Below are 21999 nucleotides of genomic sequence, written 5' to 3'. Positions count from 1 at the left end.
TGGATGTGAATCGATTTTTTGACCACTCTTAGTGCATATTTTCAAAACTTTTAATATTATCTGTGCATGCAAAAACATATTCCAAGATTGTCAAAAATAAATACATCAACTTGTCATTGATTTCAAAGCAAGGCATCCATCAGTCTTTTTTGTAATAATCACTACTGCCTATGCAAATTGTGATACAAGGCTAATATACATTTAAATTCATAAATATTTACTGCTGCAAGTGGCCCTCTGAGGGCACCTGTAGTGGCGATGTGGCCCTCAATAAAAACACACCTGATATAAGGAGCGTTTGACTCACTTCCTGGGTAGACAAGCAGCTGTTTGTCTGCTGTAGGTGTATTTTTATTTAAAGGGATAAGCAAGCCTTGAGTCTCGAGCTAATCCACTTTAAGGAGCACACAGGTGACATCATTTAGAGGACACACACACACACACTAGAAGCTAATCAACAGTTGCAGGTGTGTTTTGTGACATAGCCCCTTGCATGCTTTTATTTAATATTATTTTAACGTTTTTTCTTCTTCCTACGCAGAGTTACACCGTGCTTTCAAAAAGCAACGCCCGCATCCCGGAATGGATTCTATCCTGTCACTGGGCGCCCCCTTCAAACATCTGAGGAGCACATGCGTGTTGGACAAGAGTAGCCCCCCAAAAACAGGAGCTAAAGGCCGCAGGAGCAGCTTCACGCGCAGGACTAGCATCAGCAGGAGGAGAAGTCTGCCCTGCAGCAGCCAAAAAGTCCCGGACTCTTGGCTGCGAGCGTATCAGGCCGAACTGAAGCGAGAGAGGTCAGTCGAACATAATCGATTTAATCAATCGTCAATGTGAGGAATTCTTAATCATAACCGTAAAGATTATGCAATGGGAGGTGAAATGTCTGCTCACAAAAAGATGGCCATTAAAAGGATATTTAAAGGGCTTTTTGCCGTACACGACATATTTTTTCCTAATGGTGAACATTTTAGCCACTCAATAGATTTCACCGTTTCAGTGATTTTGAATGCTTGGTCTTTTCTTCAGTTTAAATTAGTTTTGTGCACAAAAAATGTCAAGCTGAGTTTTTTTTCATAAGGATTATTACCATTAACGTCTTAATGTAACATACAAAATACAAGTTATGGAAATTCGGTGTTTGTGCTTTTTTTTTTGGTTCATCCAATCTCCTTATTTTTGGCCTTTTTCAAACTTTATAACGTACAGTTCCAATTGGTAAAAGTTTTTAGTACTTTTCGCACAATTTGGTGTTTTCTAACGACGAGGTTGTTCTTTTGCATATAATCTGCATGTTACAATTCATTTTGACATGTGACAGTATTTTGAATCCTTATGCAAATTACAATTTAAAGTTGCGGTGTGTCGTGCCAGACTAGAGGTTTGGTTATGGTATCTATTTTGAAAATGCATACATTTACAATGTAATAAATAATAACGTGCAAATTTACATGTCCAAAAAGGAGTTGGAAGAAGCAAGGCTTATTTAATCCTACCCCTTTTCCACTGCATATTCATTTCTAACACATGTTCACTTCCTGTCTTGTAACACAATTGACATTCTATAGTAAATTCTAAATATAGCAGTTTTCTTTAGGTCTTCAAATCAATTCATTCATTCATATCAGCATATTAATTATTTTGCTTAATTCATTCCATAATTTAATTCCACACACTGATATACTAAATGTCTCAAGTGTTGTACGTACATACAAATGTTTTAAATTAGATTTTTCCCTTTTATTGAACATAATTGTTGTAGATTAAGTAGCAGGTTAGTTTGCTTTGTACAAATTTTTCGCTGTATGCAGCTGCACCAAATCATTAAGTTTGAGTCATTTTGATTCCATAAAAAGGATTTGAATGTGCTCTTTATCCAACATTATGTATTCTAACCGCCCTCGTTTGTTCACTTGGATCAAGTGCAGACATTTAAGCCTTAGCTAATCTGCTTTGCCACGTGCTGTTTGTCTCCAGGAAAAGACAGCAAGCTTTACTGGCTAAGAAGAACGCTGAAAGGTGCGTCAGAAAAACACACTTCCGGAGCCATCATTGCCTGGCAAGGGTACGTCACTTTTTTGAAATTTCAACAATGAAAAAAAAAAAAAATGTATCCAGTATTCCACATCTTTTCTCCCACATGCAGAAGAACACCACGACTAGAAGAGCAGGAGCAACGAAAAAGGATGATTCTCTCTTTGGAGCCTTCCAGGGTCTCAGTCTGAATGGAGTGCTGGGAGCCGTGAATGGAACTCCTGCTTCTGGAGGCGGAGGAGATCAGTGCAAAGTTATGTGAGCACGAGAAGGACCTCCTTTTTGCACGTGGCGTAGTGTTCTTATTTGAAAGAAAACCAGCCTCCTGATTAAAACAATTTGACGACGCCACACGAGGAGATGGCTTTGAGACCAACTTTTATTTTATGTATAAAAAAAATGGATCACCAACCGTGCGTGCTAACATGAGGAAGATGCACTACTTAATGACATGAGGCAGGTATTTAGGATGTTAATCATAATTGGAAGGGATACAGTCTGGAAAACAAGGTTTTAAATTAATCGAGTCCCATTGTTCTATCATTCTCTTTGCTCCATCTTTACTTTGGGGGGCTTTAAGAAAGACCTGTTCTTTTTCTCCTTGCTCTTTCCTTTAGCCTGGAAGTTCCTCCAACTGTCCACACGGCCATCCCGCGTTTCCTGTAAAGTAATTTTTTTTTTTTTTAACAGAATGCACAAATAACGACTAAAGGTGATAATACCTCAAAGTTTTTCTGCCATTCCCTGTCTCGCTTTGCTTTCTCTGCCGTTTCAATTTCTTCCTCTCTCGCTCTTTTCCTGAAGTACGGAATCAGTTGTGAAAACGGATGTTTTTTTGTTTATAGAATAAAACAATTTGTCACTTACCTTTCATGCATATCTTTTGCTTCCCTTTCCTTCCTCTTGATGGCAAGTTCAGCAAACAGCTTCATGGTCTGTTTATACACTGCTTGCCTAAACTGGTAGAAAAAAAGCCCACTTCACTTCCTCTTCGGGACTAGGGTTGGAATTTGGACCAATAATTTGATTCCTTTAAGAGGAAGGGTCAAAAAAGTACTATTCTCATGGGGCTATTTCCAAGCAATATATAAAAAGCAAGCAAGCATTGTCAAAACCGGTCTGTGTTTTGTAGCGCCTACACATTTTATATGAACATCTTTAGAAGGACTGGCCTTGCTTTTTCTTTAAGTACACTTTTTGCTGTGCGCCTCTTTATTTTTGTTTTAAGTTTTTTGGAGAGTGTTTTTTTTTCCTATATTTTTCCCAGGAGTACACATTCATATTTGTGAAAACCCCCTAAAATCATTTACACACACTAGAGAGGGTGGTGTTTCAATCAGGGTTTATGCTGCCGAGTATGATCACCCATGACAGAAATTGGCTTCTGTGTGTGTATACCAGGGGTCACCAACGCGGTGCCCGCGGGCACCAGGTAGCCCGTAAGGACCAGATGAGTAGCCCGCTGGCCTGTTCTAAAAATAGCTCAAATAGCAGCACTTACCAGTGAGCTGCCTCTATTTTTTAAACGTTATTTATTTACTAGCAAGCTGGTCTCGCTTTGCTCAACATTTTTAATTCTAAGAGAGACAAAACTCAAATAGAATTTGAAAATCCAAGAAAATATTTTAAAGACTTGGTCTTCACTAACTGACAAAGAAACAGGTAACAGATTTGGTGTCCAGTTCAAAGTGTGACATGATTTATTTAAAAATTTGAAAGTTGACTTTTGTATTTTACATGAGTTATTATTTGTACAAACATGGTGCAAAGTAATGCATGATTTGTTAAAAAATGTTACTGGCTAGCTAGTTAAAATGGGATATTGTGATTTCACAAGACTGTCTTAGAAGTGATCATTTGAAAATGTTCAATTTGAAAAATGTGCACTTAGAGAAAATATAAAAATAAAGTGTTGCATATTGATATTTATCTGTTTCTATGTATATTTATTGTGAGAAATCATTAAGATGATCAGTGTTTCCACAAAGATAAATATCATTAATTATTAATAATAACAAAGTTAAAGGTAAATTGAGCAAATTGGCTATTTCTGGCAATTCATTTAAGTGTGTATCAAACTGGTAGCCCTTCGCATTAATCAGTACCCAAGAAGTAGCTCTTGGTTTCAAAAAGGTTGGGGACCCCTGGTGTATACACACACACGCACGCACACACACTATGTTCCCTCTAAGCTGCACACCTGTCAAGCTCCACACAGCAAATCAACTGTGCATGTAATACAACCAACCTAAAAGATTTATTCTAATCTACTAAACCACTCGCGATGCACCGCTGAGTGACAGTTGACAACAAACAGTCACACAGATTAAACAAGAAACTGTTCGTCAATTACTGTAACGTCTGCTAAGACATTTTTAAGATGACCAAGCAATTACTGTCGGCTGTAACGTCAACACACACTAGACTCGGCAGCCAAAGATGCGTTCACAGCCACACAAACAGTTGGACAACTCCAACACCACACAAACGGCACCGGTCAGGGTCGTTGCACAATAATGTGGTTCACATGCAGCCAAACAATGTCATTAACAGCGTGTAATGTGTGCATGTTTCTTTGTTGCGGGTCAGCTTACAGCTAACGAAAAGAACCCCACGCTGCACAATTGTGGTTATTTTTCTGTCATTTAATAAGAATTTTATTTTATAGATATTCATCATTAAATGTTGTTAGTAGATTACAGAAATGCTATTAAACAGTGTGTGTTGATATATTTTACAGACAAAAAGTTCAAAGGAATGTACACTTTATCCCAGGGGTTCCTAACCTTTTTGACCTCGAGGCCCAATTTTTACACTTAGATATTAACACTGAATAAGTCATCTTGCTCCTGATTTGAATCATATACTTTAGTTTAACAGGATAAACCTTTTCAAATGATATGAAACACTGTGTTAATTACAAAAACCATCAAGGTTTAGATCAGGCTGATTACAAAAATAAATGCTAATCAACTATACTGCAGAAGGAGGGAATAATAAAAACTGATGAAAAATAAATGTAAATGTATTTAATTACACAGTGCTAAACTAAATAAATTCTAATTACCGTATTTTTCGGAATATAAGTCCCACCGGCCGAAAATGCATAATAAAGAAGGAAAAAAACATATATAAGTTGCACTTGAGTATAAGTCGCATTTTTTGGGGAAATTTATTTGATAAAACCCAACACCATGAATAGACATTTGAAAGGCAATTTAAAATAAATAAAGAAAAGTGAACAACAGGCTGAATAAGTGTACGTTATATGACGCATAAATAACCAACTGAGAACGTGCCTGGTATGTTAACGTAACATATTATGGTAAGAGTCATTCAAATAACTATAACATATAGAACATGCTATACGTTTACCAAACAATATGTCACTCCTAATCGCTAAATCCCATGAAATCTTATACGTCTAGTCTCTTACATGAATGAGCTAAATAATATTATTTGATATTTTACGGTAATGTGTTAATAATTTCACACAAGTCGCTCCCGAGTATAAGTCGCACCCCCGGCCAAACTATGAAAAAAACAGCGACTTATAGTCCGAAAAATACGGTATATAATAAATACATATGTTTCTTAAATAAACTGTCGTTAAAATTTAAGTGCAAATGAAAATACAGCTTCACCACTTTGTCATAATTTTTGCGCTTAACGAAACTATGAATGAAGCTCCAGATGTCTTCTGTTTAATGTTGTCTGTCTATCTGTGTTGGCCCTGCGATGAGGTGGCGACTTGTCCAGGGTGTACCCTGCCTTCCACCCGAATGCAGCTGGAATAGCCTCTCGATTCAAATAATTAATATAAAATAATTCAAATTCAAACTATCTTGACGTTCATTCAGTGGGCCGCAAGTAGGACTTTGGTACTGCAATTCTTCTGACTTGTACTTACACATTCTGGGTCTTCCTCCTCCACGATTTGAGGTTTTCCATCCTTCTTTAACTGCTTCTTTTTCTCTTTTATCTGTGGCGAGTAGAAAAAAAAAATTAAATCAGAACATTGCCAAATCCTCACAAGCGCCAAATAACCCCCCCAGGTGGTCACTCACCATGTGCTCCACATATTCCCTTCCCGCCTGGATCACATCTAAAGCCCTCTTCTTCTGTTCTGGCTCCTGAAGGTTTTTGTATGCCTTGTCGACCGCTAGAATGGACAGAGAAAAAAAAAAAAAGGCATTCAAAATGACAGCAGGTGATTCGCACCGATAAGGGCCACATGTATACCTTCAAAAGCTAGCTGTGCTCGGTCTGGGTCATCCTGATTTTTGTCTGGATGGACCAAAATGGATAACTGCAGAGAAGATTTGGGAGATGTAAAGACAAAATGTCACATCGTCATCAAGTACTACACACAATTTACTGCTTTGATGGTGTGGGCGATATTGCACATTTTGGTATCCATCCGATACCAAGTACAGTGGAACCCCGATTTACAAACCCCTCTGTATGCAAACTTATTTAATTTAGATCAAGCCGAATATGCCTCATGTCTTTGTGGACGAACACTTCATTCATGTGCCTGCAGGCAAGAAAGCGGGGTCAAACATTGTCGACTTGCTGCACAGGAAGAGTTAGGTCTCAACACTCCAGCACCACGTGTGCCTTTTCTTTGACGGTTTGCCTTTTGACAAGTTTTGTGCATTTTGCCAACTCAACAAGAGTCCCAAAAACGCAACAGACCAGTGTGAAAAGAAGACGTGAATCGCTGTGGAGTTTTTAAAAAGAAGAAAAAAGTCACGTATGAGGATGGTGATCACAAGCATGACCACAGCACAGGAAGTAACCACATCAAGTTTTAATTGTGAGGAGACCGGTCTTTTTTTTTTTGCCATAGCAGACTTATATCACAGTATTGATATCTCAATATTTCTTCTCTCTTTTCAGGACGGCCCCTGGCTCTTCCAAAGTACAAACATGCAGACACGGCTCCACCCCTCCCCCGGTTTGCTCCTTCCTTGTCCTTTATCTGCAGTCATTGTAAAGTGGATTTCTACTTTTTAAATGTTTAATATTGTTGCAGTATGGTTGATCCATCACCTTGTTATGTTTGTTTGATATGCAGCATTGTATATCACTTTATATTTTGTTCAAAGTGTACAAACATTAACTAAATTATGGAATTTTGTCGAGGCTGGAACCCATTATTCATTGTAAAATACAGTAACTCAGTGGCCTAGTGGTTAGAGTGTCCACCTTGAGATCGGTAGGTTGTGAGTTCAAACCCCGGCCAAAGACTAAAAAAATGGGACCCATTACCTCCCTGCTTGGCACTCAGCATCAAGGGTTAGAATTGGGGGTTAAATCACCAAAAATGATTCCCGGGCGCGGCACCGCTGCTGCCCACTGCTCCCCTCACCTCCCAGGGGGTGATCAAGGGGATGGGTCAAATGCAGAGGACAAATTTCACCACACCTAGTGTGTGTGTGTGTGTGTGACAATCATTGGTACTTTAACTTTATATACAGTGGAACCCTGATTTACAAACATAATTGGTTTTTGAACATGGTTCGCAAATAGTGACGCAGAGTTCCCCATAAAAAACAATGTTAACATAAATAATTGGTTTTGGCTTTGACAAAAATCCCTATTTTATAAAAAGTGCAAACTTTGAAGACCCTATGTGTGTTTGTGTACACACATAGTACAGTACAGGCCAAAAGTTTGGACACACCTTCTCATTTCAATGAGGTTTTTTTTTTATTTTCATGACTATTTACCTTGTAGATAGTCACTGAAGGCATCAAAACTATGACACCTGTGAAGTGAAAACCATTTCAGGTGACTACCTCTTGAAGCAAATGCCAAGAGTGTGCAAAGCAGTAATCAGAGCAAAGGGTGGCTATTTTGAAGAAACTAGAATATAAAACATGTTTTCAGTTATTTCACCTTTTTTTGTTAAGTACATAACTCCACATGTGTTCATTCATAGTTTTGATGCCTTCGGTGACAATCTACAATGTAAATAGTCATGAAAATAAAGAAAACGCATTGAATGAGGTGTGTCCAAACTTTTGGCCTGTACTGTGTGTGTGTAAGTATGTGTATATATATACAGTATATATATCTCAAACCAACATAAAGGATTGCCGTATTTTTTGGACTATAAGTCGCAGTTTTTTTCATAGTTTGGCCGGGGGTGCGACTTATACTCAGGAGAGACTTATATGTGAAATTATTAACACATTACCGTAAAATATCAAATAATATTATTTAGCTCATTCACGTACGAGACTAGATGTATAAGATTTCATGGGATTTAGTGATTAGGAGTGACAGATTGTTTGGTAAACGTATAGCATGTTCTATATGTTATAGTTATTTGAATGACTCTTACCATAATATGTTACGTTAACATACCAGGCACGTTCTCAGTTGGTTATTTATGCGTCATATAACGTACACTTATTCAGCCTGTTGTTCACTATTCTTTATTTATTTTAAATTGCCTTTCAAATGTCTATTCTTGGTGTTGGGTTTTATCAAATAAATTTCCCCCAAAAATGCGACGAACCCCAGTAACCAGCAACCCTCCGATTGCTGGCACGGCCACTCTACCAACTTCGCCACGCCGCCCCATTTTTTAGTCTGTCCTTTGCCTCTATTTCTTTGTGGTGTACCGCCCTTTGTTCTTCAACTCTGGTTGCTTTTAAAGGGCTTTATAAATAAAGCTGGTATGGTATGGTTTGTATGCTATCAATTAAGTAAGACTACGTATTATGTTGAAGGGGGCAGGAAAATATAAGATTTTCTTCATTATGTTCCTTCTCAGGCATTGGTGTGTAAATGTGTGTTTAGTTGCTGAGGTTTAATTGTCTATCGATCAAAGATGCACATCAATGAAGGAGATAAATAAAAAAATGAATGAACTAAATGGTCCCTAGTGTGTGAATGTGAGTGTGAATGTTGTCTGTCTATCTGTGTTGGCCCTGCGATGAGGTGGCGACTTGTCCAGGGTGCACCCCGCCTTCCGTCCGAATGCAGCTGAGATAGGCTTCAGTACCCCCCGCAACCCCAAAAGGGACAAGCGGTAGAAAATGGATGGATGGGTGAATAAAATGACCCAGTTTCCCCCCTACGGTTTTGCTTACCGCCCGGAACCTTTTCTTTAGCTCAACATCTGTTGCATCTGGGTCAACTTGCAGCACCTAAACATGTAAACAACAACAACAACAACACACAGGTTAGTTTGGAACACATTTTTGAACGATGATGCATTTGTCAACAGCACGGGTTTACCTCGAAGGGGTTGAGATTGAAGTAGGACGAGCCAGGCCTGAGCAGTCGATCTATTTGCTGCTTGGAGGTTAACACGGAGTCTCTTTTCTCGATCTGCTTCACCTGTCGAACACATGTTTTGGACAATAAAGCGCTAAGGAATGAAGTAAAAAAGAAAAAAAAAAAAAAAGGATTATTTAGCGAAGAATCGACGCTAAGTGGCGGGGTCTTGTTGTGGAACGTGATGACATCGATCGAACATGGTCAAACATTGTTACTCAGCGTGTCCTCGTACTGACAAGACAAACAACGACAATGTTTAAGCAACTATTACTAACAATGACGTAGTTTGAGTTAGTCGTGGTGTGGAAATATATCACTAGTCACTCGACGTTTGCCATGTTAGCTTGTCGTTAGCTGTTGCTCACGTCTAAGCGAGGCCTGGCGGGCCCGCACTCGCCAACAAAACAGCTAAACAGTAGAAAAGACACCGAATATAAAAAACACGGCTTGATTTCCCCGCACCTCCGTGTAAAAGTGTTGAAATAATTCATCAGATCCTGTCTGAGAAGTCTCTCCAGCGGGCACCGCCATCTTAACACCCAAAACGTGTGACGTAGGCGAGCACGTGACCACGCAGTTGACGCCATATTTACCTTTCACTTTTCCTCTTTGAATTTTTAGCCACTTTAAAATAATCATTCCGTGCATTGACGTGCACTAAAACCACCGGGTTACCCCCCCAAAAAATGTTCGGTGTCTAAATTTGTAGACGTTTATGCGTTAACGTGCATTTGCTACTTGCTGTGTGTCTCCGAAACGCTAGAGGGCGACTACGGCTCGTTTAGCCGTGCGCGTAGAGGAAGAGAGTACTCAAAAACAACGTTGCCAGACGTACGATAATTGTCGTATTTGTATTATATGTATATATTGTATATATACGGAAAAAGATGTCTAAGAGTATTTTTATATTAAATAAGGTAAAATATGTGTTCTATTATAGGGCAATGCGTATATTGTATTGTGCACTTATATTGCCATATATCAGCTACTGCAGGGGTGTCCAAAGTGCGGCCCGCAGGTAATTTTTTAACTGCCCCACGGCACATTCTAAAAATATGAGGTAAAAAACATAAAAAGTGGTATAAAAGAGCAAACAGGTAAAATGTAACAAGAAAATGTTGCATTATTTACTCTAATAACACAAAGCTGCCATGCAGGCTGTTTCTTCCTTTAAAAAATAATAATGAATCAAAATCAATTTCATTATGAATTATTATTATGGCTCCATTTACTTCACATTAAATATTACACTTTGAGATATTTTTTTGGGGAAAATGTTGCATATTTTTTGGTTGCCATTTAAAAAACAAAGTTTTTTTAAAAAAGAAGGGCCTAAAAAGAACAAACAAAAAACATAAACACCAATAAAACTTATAATTGACGGATAGATCTGAAGTTGATCTTGAGACTATTGTGGTAAAAGTTTTAAAAAATGTTGGATTTATTTTTTTAAACTTTACTGAGCAGTGACCTTTTGGATCCCCAATAATTTTAGTGGGACTTTTTTTTTTTTTTTTAAGTGTCATTGCTCAAAAAAATAATGAATTAAAATCAATGTTGTTATGAGTTATTGACCTTTTTAAGACTCCAATTATTATATAATCTCAAATATTCCACTTTAAAATTCTGTTCGGGGAAAATATTGCATATTTTGTGCTTTTTTCCATAAAAAAACGCGGTTTTCCTTGACAAAAATGGCATACAACTTAAATCTTTAAAAGCGTTATATTGACAGATAGACCTAAGGTTGATTTAAACCTTGAATAATAATAATAATAATAATAATACTAAATAATAACACATTTGTAATATTTTTTGGACCAAAACCTTTTGGGGTCCCCGGGATCAAGTCTGAGTGGAGGCCTAAATGTATCTTTTTTATACATATATTGTATTGGTTTTTAAAATAAAAAATATCAAAATGGCCCCCGCTTGCTTTGATTTTTCAGTGTGCGGCCCTCAGTGGAAAAAGTTTGGACACCCCTGAGCTACTGTGTGGAAGTGTGGGGGAACACATATAAGAGTAACATAAAGGCATTGTATCAACTACAGAAAATAGCTACAAGTTAAAGTTAAAGTGCCAATGATTGTCACACACACACTAGGTGTGGCGAAATTATTCTCTGCATTTGACCCATCACCCTTGATCACCCCCTGGGAGGTGAGGGGAGCAGTGAGCAGCAGCGGTGGCCGCGCCCGGGAATCAATTTGGTGATTTAACCCCCAATTCCAACCCTTAATGCTGAGTGCCAAGCAGGGAGGTAATCGGTCCCATTTTTATAGTCTTTGGTATGACTCGGCCGGGGTTTGAACTCACAACCTAAGGATTATTCATAAAGTAGATTACTTAGAACTCACTAACACATTATTTATTAATTCTGCTTTATTGAAATTACAGGAGCTAGTAAAGTTACAGACATTATGTGTCATGTTTAAGGCTAAAAGTAACACATTACCAGCAAATTTGTCATCACTTGTGAGAATGAAGAGCATAGAAGAAAAGGTCATTTCCAACATCATTATTCAAGGACTACTTTAAAACAAATGTGTATATCAGTGGTGGGGGTTCAACTATGGAATTCTCTTTACAATGAGATAAAAGATTGTAAAAATATATTCCAATTGAAAAAAATATATAAAGACAGAACAATAAAATCATATGGACAGCTACAAGTGTTTACATTTTGCTTTATATTTATTATTTTACTTATTTTTTGCCTGGTTTTGTATTTGTTTTGTATCATCCCGTGAGGTGTATATTACTTTTTTTGTTTTGTTCGGTTTGTACTTCATGAAGTTTTTGCACTTGTTGTGTTTTTTGTTTGTTTTCATTATATTTGGATATAATTGTTGGTTTATATGATATCCATTAAGTAAGACTACGTGTTATGTTGAAGGGGCAGGAAAATATAAGATTTTTCTTCATCCTGCTCCTTCTCAGGCATTGGTGTGTAAATGTATAATTGAATAATTGAGGTATAATTGTCTATCGATCAAAGATGCACATCAATGAGGGAGATAAATACAAATGAAAAAAAAAAATGAAATGACATATTATCTCCACATGTATGATGAATAAATGCAAACCTACTAATGGTGACCTTAATATGTTTTATATTCAAACACAACACCTTGATATTGTAGATGCTCATTTCTGTGATGAAAAATGTTCCAACAAAATATATGAGGGTTAGTTTTAGTGAAATAATTTAATATATATTAATAGATAATATATCATAAAGGAGTTTACAAAAGTTGAGCTAAGGAAAATAAGGACAATATATATTACATACCAATTATTCCCAAAATTAAAGAAATACAATTTAAAATGATTAATGGAATATATACCCTTCGAAGGATTTTTTCGAAACTAAAATTTAACATGGAGGTTGACGGCTGTTATATCTGTGGAGCTGTTAGAGGATGTCAATCATCTGTTTGTGGAATGTGAGATTGTACATGAGTTTTGGGAGATCAGAAATTGGCTGAGAGACAAGGGTGTGGAGGTTGTTGCCATTCACAATTGAAGAGATCAAATTTGGCATGTTTAGAAATGATTTTGGCATATTTATAATGGGCTTATCTGCTTGGGCTGCTGCCCCCGCGACTTGACCTCGGATCAGCGGAGGAAAATGGATGGATGGATGGTAACAGGAATGTTTTGTCAACATTATGCTGCAAGCAATTTTTTTTTATAAATAAATGTCGATTTCTGAAAGTAAAACGTTCATTTTCAAATTGGCTTAATGGTTTCAAATGATCAATTACATCTTGGAAAATGAATTGATTAACGGGTGTTACCATTTAGTGGTCAATTGTACGGAATATGTACTGTACTGTGCAATCTACTAATAAAAGTCTCAATCAATCAATCAATGGTAAAAATGCAAAAGCCCTTAAATTGATATCTTTATTGAAAACATTTAAAGTGATTTAAATTAGCCCTTTTTTTGTCTTTTTGAATTTTGTATTTTATCATATTATTTATTATTTTAACACTATTTGTATTTGCTTTTATTTTCTTTCCTTGACACGTTTTGTTACTGTCATAATTTTCTCAACCTGATGGATGTGTAGAATTTGTTGAAAGGGCCTAGACTTGTATGTACATTGCAGATATATGTTTGTCGTTCAATAAAAAAATATATATAATTGCAAAACTACTACCATGGCGGGCGAATTGGCTTTCAGCAAACACAAACAAGATACATTCTGCACTACTATTTTGAATGGTCTCACTCTACCTGTTTGTTGCCAGGTGAGGGCGCTGTTTTGCCAGTGACAGCTTTCTTTGCAACAGTACGGTGACCCGGAAGTGCAAAACACTAACATTTCATAAAACAAAATTACAAATACAGAAAACAAAATAAATGACGAAACATCTTATAGTCTGGACAATATTCATGACAAGGAATGTTGTTGGGCTTTGTTCTAAAGAGGTGCTATTTGGATTTACACTGTATGGAAAACATTTTGAAAAGGAATTTTACCTTTGCAACCTCATTATACTATTGGCTGAGTTTTATATTCATAAATGTAAGTTTCTTAATACCCGACCTGTTTTTTTGTGCCTTTATAAAAAGATTTAGAACTCTACATTAAAACACTCTACCTCGAACAACCAAAAAGCTGTGAAAACGATGATGCTGTGTTCCAAATTTAAGTTATTTACTGAGATTGAGTGAGCCTATGGCTTTGCACTTTGTTTACTATATATATATATCTTTTTTTTTTTGCATTCTATTTTAGTTACTTTGCATTTACAACCCCCTGGCGCTGTTTTGTACTTTGATTATCATTTTCAACTGTTTGTAAATGTTGAAATTTATAAATAAAGGTTTATATTAAAAAAAAAAAAGAAGAAGAATATACCGGAAAAAATAAAAATATTATAGTTTTAGAAAGAAAAAAAAAAACAGTTTACAATTTAAAAAAAAATCCAACAAAAAACTAAGCACTTCACAATTTTAGAAAACAAACACAAAAGCCGAAACAACTTAATGAACCGGAAAAGTAAGGGCTAAATGAAGTAATTACTTCGTCCACATCCGCCGAGTCGTAACTTCCTCATGCGGCGCTCCACAGACTTGAACAAAATGATTGGCTGGTTATCTGTCAATCTGTAACTTGGGACATTCCATTTTCGGGTTATAAAATTCTAAATGGTTAATTGGTTTTCTGAAATTGGAAAGTTTATTTTGTTTTCATCTCTCATCATGTTTGGCACTTCCAGGCCACCGTACAACACTGCTGTTAGAGCAAATGCATGTTAAAGAATGTGTCATTTTCAGAAAAAAACAATCATTTTAGTGTAGTCAACCATATATTTTATTGACGTTAATACACTTTAGAACAATAACTTGCTTTTTACAGACATTCAGTACGTAATGCCTGCGTACTTTTCATTCAAATCATGTCATTATGGTCGGAATTATGACAAAACGACGAAAAAAAGTACACTTCGGTAAAAAAGAAGAAGATAGTCAGTACACTCAAAAATAAAGGTTAGTGTCGCGCTGTCCCAAATCGATCAGTCTTACTCACTCACCGGAAATGACGATCGCATTTTTAAACCACTTCCTGCGTGCTTCCTTCTTTCCAGCCGCCATTATTTCAAGTTAGTCCTTCCTTACTACTTAGACAAGATGGCGAGTTTTGAGGGTCCATTACTGCGCACTAGTTTGAGTTTATCATCCACATGCGTACTAAGTGCACATTTTTAATTTTTAGTAAAAAAAAAAAAAATGGCGTCGTACATAGCTTAAAAACACAACATATTATAAAAGCGACATAAAACGTACACATACAAAAAAACTAAACCACAGCAATGTTAGTGAATGTGCTAGTTCGTGACGTAATCTGCTTAAAAATGACATAAGGTTTAGGGGCGGTATAGCTCGGTTAGTAAGAGTGGCCGTGCCAGCAACTTGAGGGTTCCAGGTTTGATCCCAGCTTCCGCCATCCTAGTCACTGCCGTTGTGTCCTTGGGCAAGACACTTTACCCACCTTCTCCCAGTGCCACCCACACTGGTTTAAATGTAACTTAGATATTGGGTTTCACTATGTAAAGCGCTTCGAGTCACTAGAGAAAAAGCGCTATATAAATATAATTCACTTCACTTAACATACTAACATGTGGTCTACCACACCCGGATGCATTCCATCTTTATATATTTTTCAATTTCCATAATTTATGACAACCCTCATTTATTTATTCATGAGTGAGCCATCGAATAATCTATCTTTGAATTAGGACCATGGAACAAATTGACATCTGTGATAACGATTACATAACATGACTCGTGTACTAGTAGAATTATTGATGACAAGTATTAAAAAGCAGACAAATATGTAAAAAAACCAAAACAACTATAAAAGTCTTATCAGATGATTGCACTCTTCAGGATGTGACTGAAAAGCTGCTTGAATGAAGCTTGTGGTCATCTCACACCATCTGCCTCCTATGGCTCTGTATATGGTAAACATACATCAGGAAATATTACAATGATGTCAAAGGAACAAAAAACAACAACCTTACTTTGGTTAAAACAGTGGTTCTCAACCTTTTTTTCAGTGATGTACCCCCTGTGAACATTTTTTTTAATTCAAGTACCCCCTAATCAGAGCAAAGCATTTTTGGTTGAAAAAAAGAGATAAAGTAAAATACAGCACTATGTCATCCGTTTCTGATTTATTAAATTGTATAACAGTGCAAAATATTGCTCATTTGTTGTGGTCTTTCTTGAACTATTTGGAAAAAAAGATATAAAAATAACAAAACTTGTTGAAAAATAAACAAGTGATTCAATTATAAATAAAGATTTCTACACATAGAAGTAATCATTAACTTAAAGTGCCCTCTTTGGGGATTGTAATAGAGATCCATCTGGATTCATGAACTTAATTCTAAACATTTCTTCACAAAAAAAGAAATCTTTACATCAATATTTATGGCACATGTCCACAAAAAATCTAGCTGTCAACACTGAATATTGCATTGTTGCATTTCTTTTCACAGTTCTTTTTGACAGACATTTAAAAAAAATCTCACGTACCCCTTGGCATACCTTCAAGTACCCCCAGGGGTACGCGTACCCCCATTTGAGAACCACTGGGTTAAAACATGGATTTGACAAAACAAAACCTTGCATTACACCACAAATCTTACTTACTTGTCCCCTTTAGTTGCATGTTGTGGACTGTGAAGGATTCCCTGCAGCTCGTGGAGGCTTCATCTACAAAGGGGGAAATAGGCATGTTTACTATTTTCAATTGACATTAAAAGGTAAAAAAAAAAGAAAAAAAAAGAAGCACTTTCAAAGTGACATCTTACCCATCAGTCCATGTGTCTTAGGGAAGTACTGCTTCTACAGGGGACAAGAAGCAACATATAGACAAGATAAAGACACAATGTCTGATGTTAGAGGCATTGGGCACCATATGGTTGATTATTATATAAAATATATATGTAAATTAAAAAAGACAACCAAACAAATCCATGTGAAAAACCTCTGGCTCCACACTTAAGAAGCTTACCTGCGTGGTTTACCTTGAGCAGAGCCACTTACTCTCATCTTGTGGCAGCAGAGTACAATCACCATGTGTGCTACAGCCATTGTTTCCAACATAAGCCAATTTCACCCACAAAAACATTCAATTTAGTTAACATGTATATCTATTAATTTCGGGCGCGACAGTGAATGCAGCATCTTGTAAGGCAGAGGTGTCCAAGGGGGGCCTTTTTCAACACACATCTTATTTATTACTGGATCGCCACATATTGTTCAACTGAAATATAATCATTATTAATAATTAGATGCATTGTCAACTATAACACAAATGTGGATGTTTTGTTTGGACAGCTTGGCATATACAGTGGTACCCCAGTTTTCATATAATTGGATTTTCACTAAAAGCATGCCGTTTTAAGTCCCTTAAGAATCCCATGTGTTGGCTGTTTCTTTGCTCATTTATATCAAGGGTCTCTCACCCGTCGTTCACAAGCTACCAAGAGCTCACTAGCCCTTTCCGAGTTTGCTTGCTCATAAACATGCAGGTTCTGCAATGCAGGAAGCTGTGGCACAGTAGCTAGTTTACCTATTGTCCTCCTCTATGTGTGCTTTTCCAACTTAACTCAACTAGATAGGTGGCCATCAAACATCTACCTTTCTCATGGTACAACCAAATAAAAAAAACATATAAACAAACTATGTGCTAACCAACGTGTTACTTTTAGCGGCAACTCCTGGAGTATATTCAACCAAATGTATTGGTGCCTTATGAACCTCATATTCTAACAGTAATTACTTACAATTGTGGGGATGTGAAATTAAACATGGGCGCCACTTTTTCAGTAAATAACTGCAGGGCTATTCAACTAGTTTTGGGGGACAGTTCCAGAAAGCGAAAAACGTGAGTGCCGTACATCTTCGTTAACTATTACTCCTATTTTTTATGTTCCTAAGAACCAGCGTCGTCTGCAGGTAACATTTGATTTTTGTCTGTTTGTATTGTCAGAAATTCTGAACAAAAATATATAGGAGCCACATCATTACGATATGGCCTGCCACGACATTTAAGGTAGAAAAAAATGTGTTCCTTAAATTTTGACGGACAAAACGTAGACTGCATGCAACTTCGTATGTTGTACACTTAAATATTATCTGCAACAAGAATCTTGGTTATCAAAAATGTATACATAAATCTCTGCTTGTCACCCTGACTTAGGATTTCAAATCAAGTAATCCATCATCTGTTAGTAAAACAATATAATATTCAAAAACAGTGGTAACGAGGCGATTATATGTTTCTATTGGTATGTATTAATACAAGTGAACATAATTGCGGTCCTCAGTGAAAATTAGTTTTACACTCCTGATTTGTAGGATGGCGCTCTACCGTTTTTAAGAATCAGCAGCACAAAAAGTTATTTTTAACTGAACACGTGAGTCGGTCTGGTGTCATTCTCGGGTCGGATTTGGCCGCCCGTGGAATAGCACTGACATACTTTAACGTTCAGACAAAACTAGCGTACTCAGTTTGGGTTGGAACAAGCTATGAAAATGAATGTGGCAAAAGTAAGTCATTTTTTATTTTGTAAAAGCCTGGAAAACCCTTGAATTATATGTACCGTATTTTTCGGACTATAAGTCGCAGTTTTTTTTCATAGTTTGGCCGGGGTTGCGACTTATACTCAGGAGCGACTTATGTGTGAAATGATTAACACATTACCGTAAAATATCAAACAATATTATTTAGCTCATTTTCTGTAAGAGACTAGACGTATAAGATTTCATCGGATTTAGCGATTAGGAGTGACAGATTGTTTGGTAAACATATAGCATGTTCTATATGTTATAGTTTTTTGAATGACTCTTACCATATGTTACGTTAACATACCAGGCACATTCTCAGTTGGTTATTTATGCGTCATATAACGTACACTTATTCAGCCTGTTGTTCACTATTCTTTATTTATTTTAAATTGCCTTTCAAATGTCTATTCTTGGTGTTGGGTTTTATCAAATAAATTTCCTCAAAAAATGCGACTTATACTCCAGTGCGACTTATATATGTTTTTTTCCTTCTTTAATATGCATTTTCGGCCGGTGCGGTTTATACTCCGGAGCGACTTATAGTCCGAAAAATACGGTAATATTAAAAAACAGTGGTAACGAGGCTGATATATGTTTCTATTGGTATGTATTAATACAAGCGGACATAATTGCGATGTGGCCCTCAGTAAAATTAGTTTGACACTCCTAATTTGTAGGATGGCGCTGCAGCGTTTTTAAGAATCAGCAGCACGATAAAGTTATTTTTAACTGAACACGTGGGTCGGTCTGGTGTCATTCTCGGGTCGGATTTAGCCGCCCGTGGAATAGCACCGACATACTTTAACGTTCAGACAAAACTAGCGTACTCAGTTTGGTTTGAAACAAGCTATGAAAATGAATGTGGCAAAAGTAAGTCATTTTTATTTTGTAAAAGCCTGGAAAACCCTTGAATTATATGTACTCTGCATTGTTTTCTACGTGTAAAACTACAATTGTTCTATATTAAATGTGCTTTTTGGTTATGTAATGGAGTGTCTGGAAAAAAAAATTGGATTTCTTGTGGGGAAAATAAATGGCTTTCAGAAGGGATTACTTATGAAAACTGAGGTAGCATGACCTACATTGTTTTTAGCTACCGTATTTTTCGGACTATAAGTCGCAGTTTTTTTCATAGTTTGGCCGGGGCTGCGACTTATACTCAGAAGCGACTTGTGTGAAATTATTAACACATTACCGTAAAATATCAAATAATATTATTTAGCTCATTCACGTAAGAGACTAGACGTATAAGATTTCATGGGATTTAGCGATTAGGAGTGACAGATTGTTTGGTAAACGTATAGCATGTTCTATATGTTATAGTTATTTGAATGACTCTTACCATAATATGTTACGTTAACATACCAGGCACATTCTCAGTTGGTTATTTATGCGTCATATAACGTACGCTTATTCAGCCTGTTGTTTACTATTCTTTATTTATTTTAAATTGCCTTTCAAATGTCTATTCTTGGTGTTGGGTTTTATCAAATAAATTTCCCCCAAAAATGCGACTTATATATGTTTTTTTCCTTCTTTAATATGCATTTTCGGCCGGTGCAATTTATACTCCGGAGCGACTTTGGTCTGAAAAATACGGTAATATTCAAAAACAGTGGTAACGAGGCTATTATATGTTTCTATTGGTATGTATTAATACAAGCGGACATAATTGCGATGTGGCCCTCAGTAAAATGAGTTTGACACTCCTGATTTGTAGGATGGGGCTCTACCGTTTTTAAGAAGCAGCAGCACAAAAAGTTATTTTTAACTGAACACGTGGGTCGGTCTGGTGTCATTCTCGGGTCGGATTTGGCCGCCCGTGGAATAGCACTGACATACATTAACGTTCAGACAAAACTAGCGTACTCAGTTTGGGTTGAAACAAGCTATGAAAATGAATGTGGCAAAAGTAAGTCATTTTTTATTTTGTAAAAGCCTGGAAAACCCTTGAATTATATGTACTCTGCATTGTTTTCTACGTGTAAAACTACAGTTGTTCTATATTAAACATGCTTTTTGGTTATGTAATGGAGTGTCTGGAAAAAAATACTTGGATTTCTTGTGGGGAAAATAAATGGCTTTCAGAAGGGATTACTTATGAAAACTGAGGTAGCATGACCTACATTGTTTTTAGCTACCGTATTTTTCGGACTAGAAGTCGCATTTTTTTTTTCATAGTTTGGCCGGGGCTGCGACTTATATTCAGAAGCGACTTGTGTGAAATTATTAACACATTACCGTGAAATATCAAATATTATTATTTAGCTCATTCACGTAAGAGACTAGATGTATAAGATTTCATGGGATTTAGCGATTAGGAGTGACAGATTGTTTGGTAAACATATAGCATGTTCTATATGTTATAGTTATTTGAATGACTCTTACCATAATATGTTACGTTAACATACCAGGAACGTTCTCAGTTGGTTATTTATGCATCATATAACGTACACTTATTCAGCCCGTTGTTCACTATTCTTTATTTATTTTAAATTGCCTTTCAAATGTCTATTCTTGGTGTTGGGTTTTATCAAATAAATTTCCCCAATAAATGCGACTTATATATGTTTTTTTTCCTCCTTTATTATGCATTTTCGGCCTGTGCGACTTATACTCCGGAGTGACTTATACTCCGAAAAATACGGTACTCTGCATTGTTTTCTATGTGTAAAACTACAATTGTTCTATATTAAATGTGCTTTTTGGTAATGTAATGGAGTGTCTGGAAAAAAATAATTGGATTTCTTGTGGGGTGGGGGGGGGAAATGGCTTTCAGAAGGGATTGCTTATGAAAACTGAGGTAGCATGACCTACATTGTTTATAGCTAATGTAAAAGATTGCATACATTTTTCTGTATGCGGAAAATGTTTGGACACCCCTGTTGTAAAGGAAGGCAAAAAAACCCCCCTCTGTTACCAGAGCAGCAAAGGACATGCACCCACACCCTATTAATGTGTGTGATGACTGTTAATAGTAGGCTACTATTTGCAGGTGCGGGTCTTAACATTTTGCAGTGATTTTCAGCACCCAGGTGGCTCGGGCCAATTCCCCCAATTTTAGGCCCTCGCAGAACTTGAGCGAAGGAGAGGAGTAAGGAGATAGACAAATAAAGCATAAGCAAGACTAGTGATTACAATAAGGCACAGGAGGGGAGACAGCACTTTGTGCAAGGCTAGCTCACCCTGGAGTACCGCTCAGGTGAGTTCTTCACTCTAGCAGCGCTGCTCTCTCATTGCTTCTCCACCTAAGCAGGTTGGAATAAGAGGACAGACGTGAAACAAAAGACAATGGTACCACAGCATAAAAAAAAAAAAAAAGGTTAATTATTCAGACGTTGCTTCTGAGGAACCTGCAAAATGTGAAGAATTTTAACCCTTTTGGGTGGTCACATCCTTGGTGTCTTCAAAAAGGAGAGGCGAGGGATCGAGCTGATGTGCAGATTTTTGCAAAATGGATTCAATACAACTCAATAGACATCATACATTGTTTAAAAAAATATTAAATCATCCAGATTATACAACAAGTTGTCTGGTACGATTATGTGGAGAGATGTACAGTGTTGAAAGAATG

At 36.8% G+C, this 21999-nt stretch overlaps 3 protein-coding genes across 3 annotated transcripts in view; 1 reads left to right on the top strand and 2 right to left on the bottom strand.

Moving 5' to 3' along the window:
• The first annotated feature begins 318 nt into the window (after window positions 1-318).
• On the top strand, window positions 319-2900 carry si:ch211-81a5.8 (uncharacterized protein LOC560648 homolog). Its single transcript, XM_062030043.1, has 4 exons — window positions 319-467; window positions 542-797; window positions 1978-2065; window positions 2147-2900. Exons 2-4 carry the CDS (start codon window positions 583-585, stop codon window positions 2294-2296), a joined length of 453 nt encoding a protein of 150 aa, XP_061886027.1. The 5' UTR covers window positions 319-467; window positions 542-582; the 3' UTR covers window positions 2297-2900.
• Window positions 2396-9942, bottom strand: dnajc8 (DnaJ (Hsp40) homolog, subfamily C, member 8). Its single transcript, XM_062030042.1, has 9 exons — window positions 9793-9942; window positions 9289-9390; window positions 9141-9197; window positions 6277-6343; window positions 6102-6196; window positions 5945-6016; window positions 2902-2993; window positions 2757-2832; window positions 2396-2694 (listed from the first exon to the last, which is right to left on the bottom strand). Exons 1-9 carry the CDS (start codon window positions 9859-9861, stop codon window positions 2575-2577), a joined length of 750 nt encoding a protein of 249 aa, XP_061886026.1. The 5' UTR covers window positions 9862-9942; the 3' UTR covers window positions 2396-2574.
• A 5121-nt stretch (window positions 9943-15063) lies between these two features.
• LOC133636239 (heterogeneous nuclear ribonucleoprotein R-like) overlaps window positions 15064-21999 on the bottom strand; it is a 29144-nt gene continuing 22208 nt past the window's right edge. Inside the window, exons 12-15 of the mRNA XM_062030041.1 lie at window positions 21611-21673; window positions 16664-16697; window positions 16503-16565; window positions 15064-15799 (exon numbers count right to left, since the gene is read on the bottom strand). Coding sequence (XP_061886025.1) covers window positions 21642-21673 — 32 coding nt within the window. The 3' untranslated portion in view covers window positions 15064-15799; window positions 16503-16565; window positions 16664-16697; window positions 21611-21641. The remainder of the gene's footprint in view (window positions 15800-16502; window positions 16566-16663; window positions 16698-21610; window positions 21674-21999) is intronic.

The sequence above is a fragment of the Entelurus aequoreus genome, linkage group LG20 (assembly GCF_033978785.1).
Source record: "Entelurus aequoreus isolate RoL-2023_Sb linkage group LG20, RoL_Eaeq_v1.1, whole genome shotgun sequence".
In the NCBI taxonomy this organism is placed as follows: Eukaryota; Metazoa; Chordata; class Actinopteri; order Syngnathiformes; family Syngnathidae; genus Entelurus; species Entelurus aequoreus.
The sequence above is the reverse complement of the archived record's forward strand: the minus strand, read 5'-3'. Positions and strand labels throughout refer to the sequence as shown.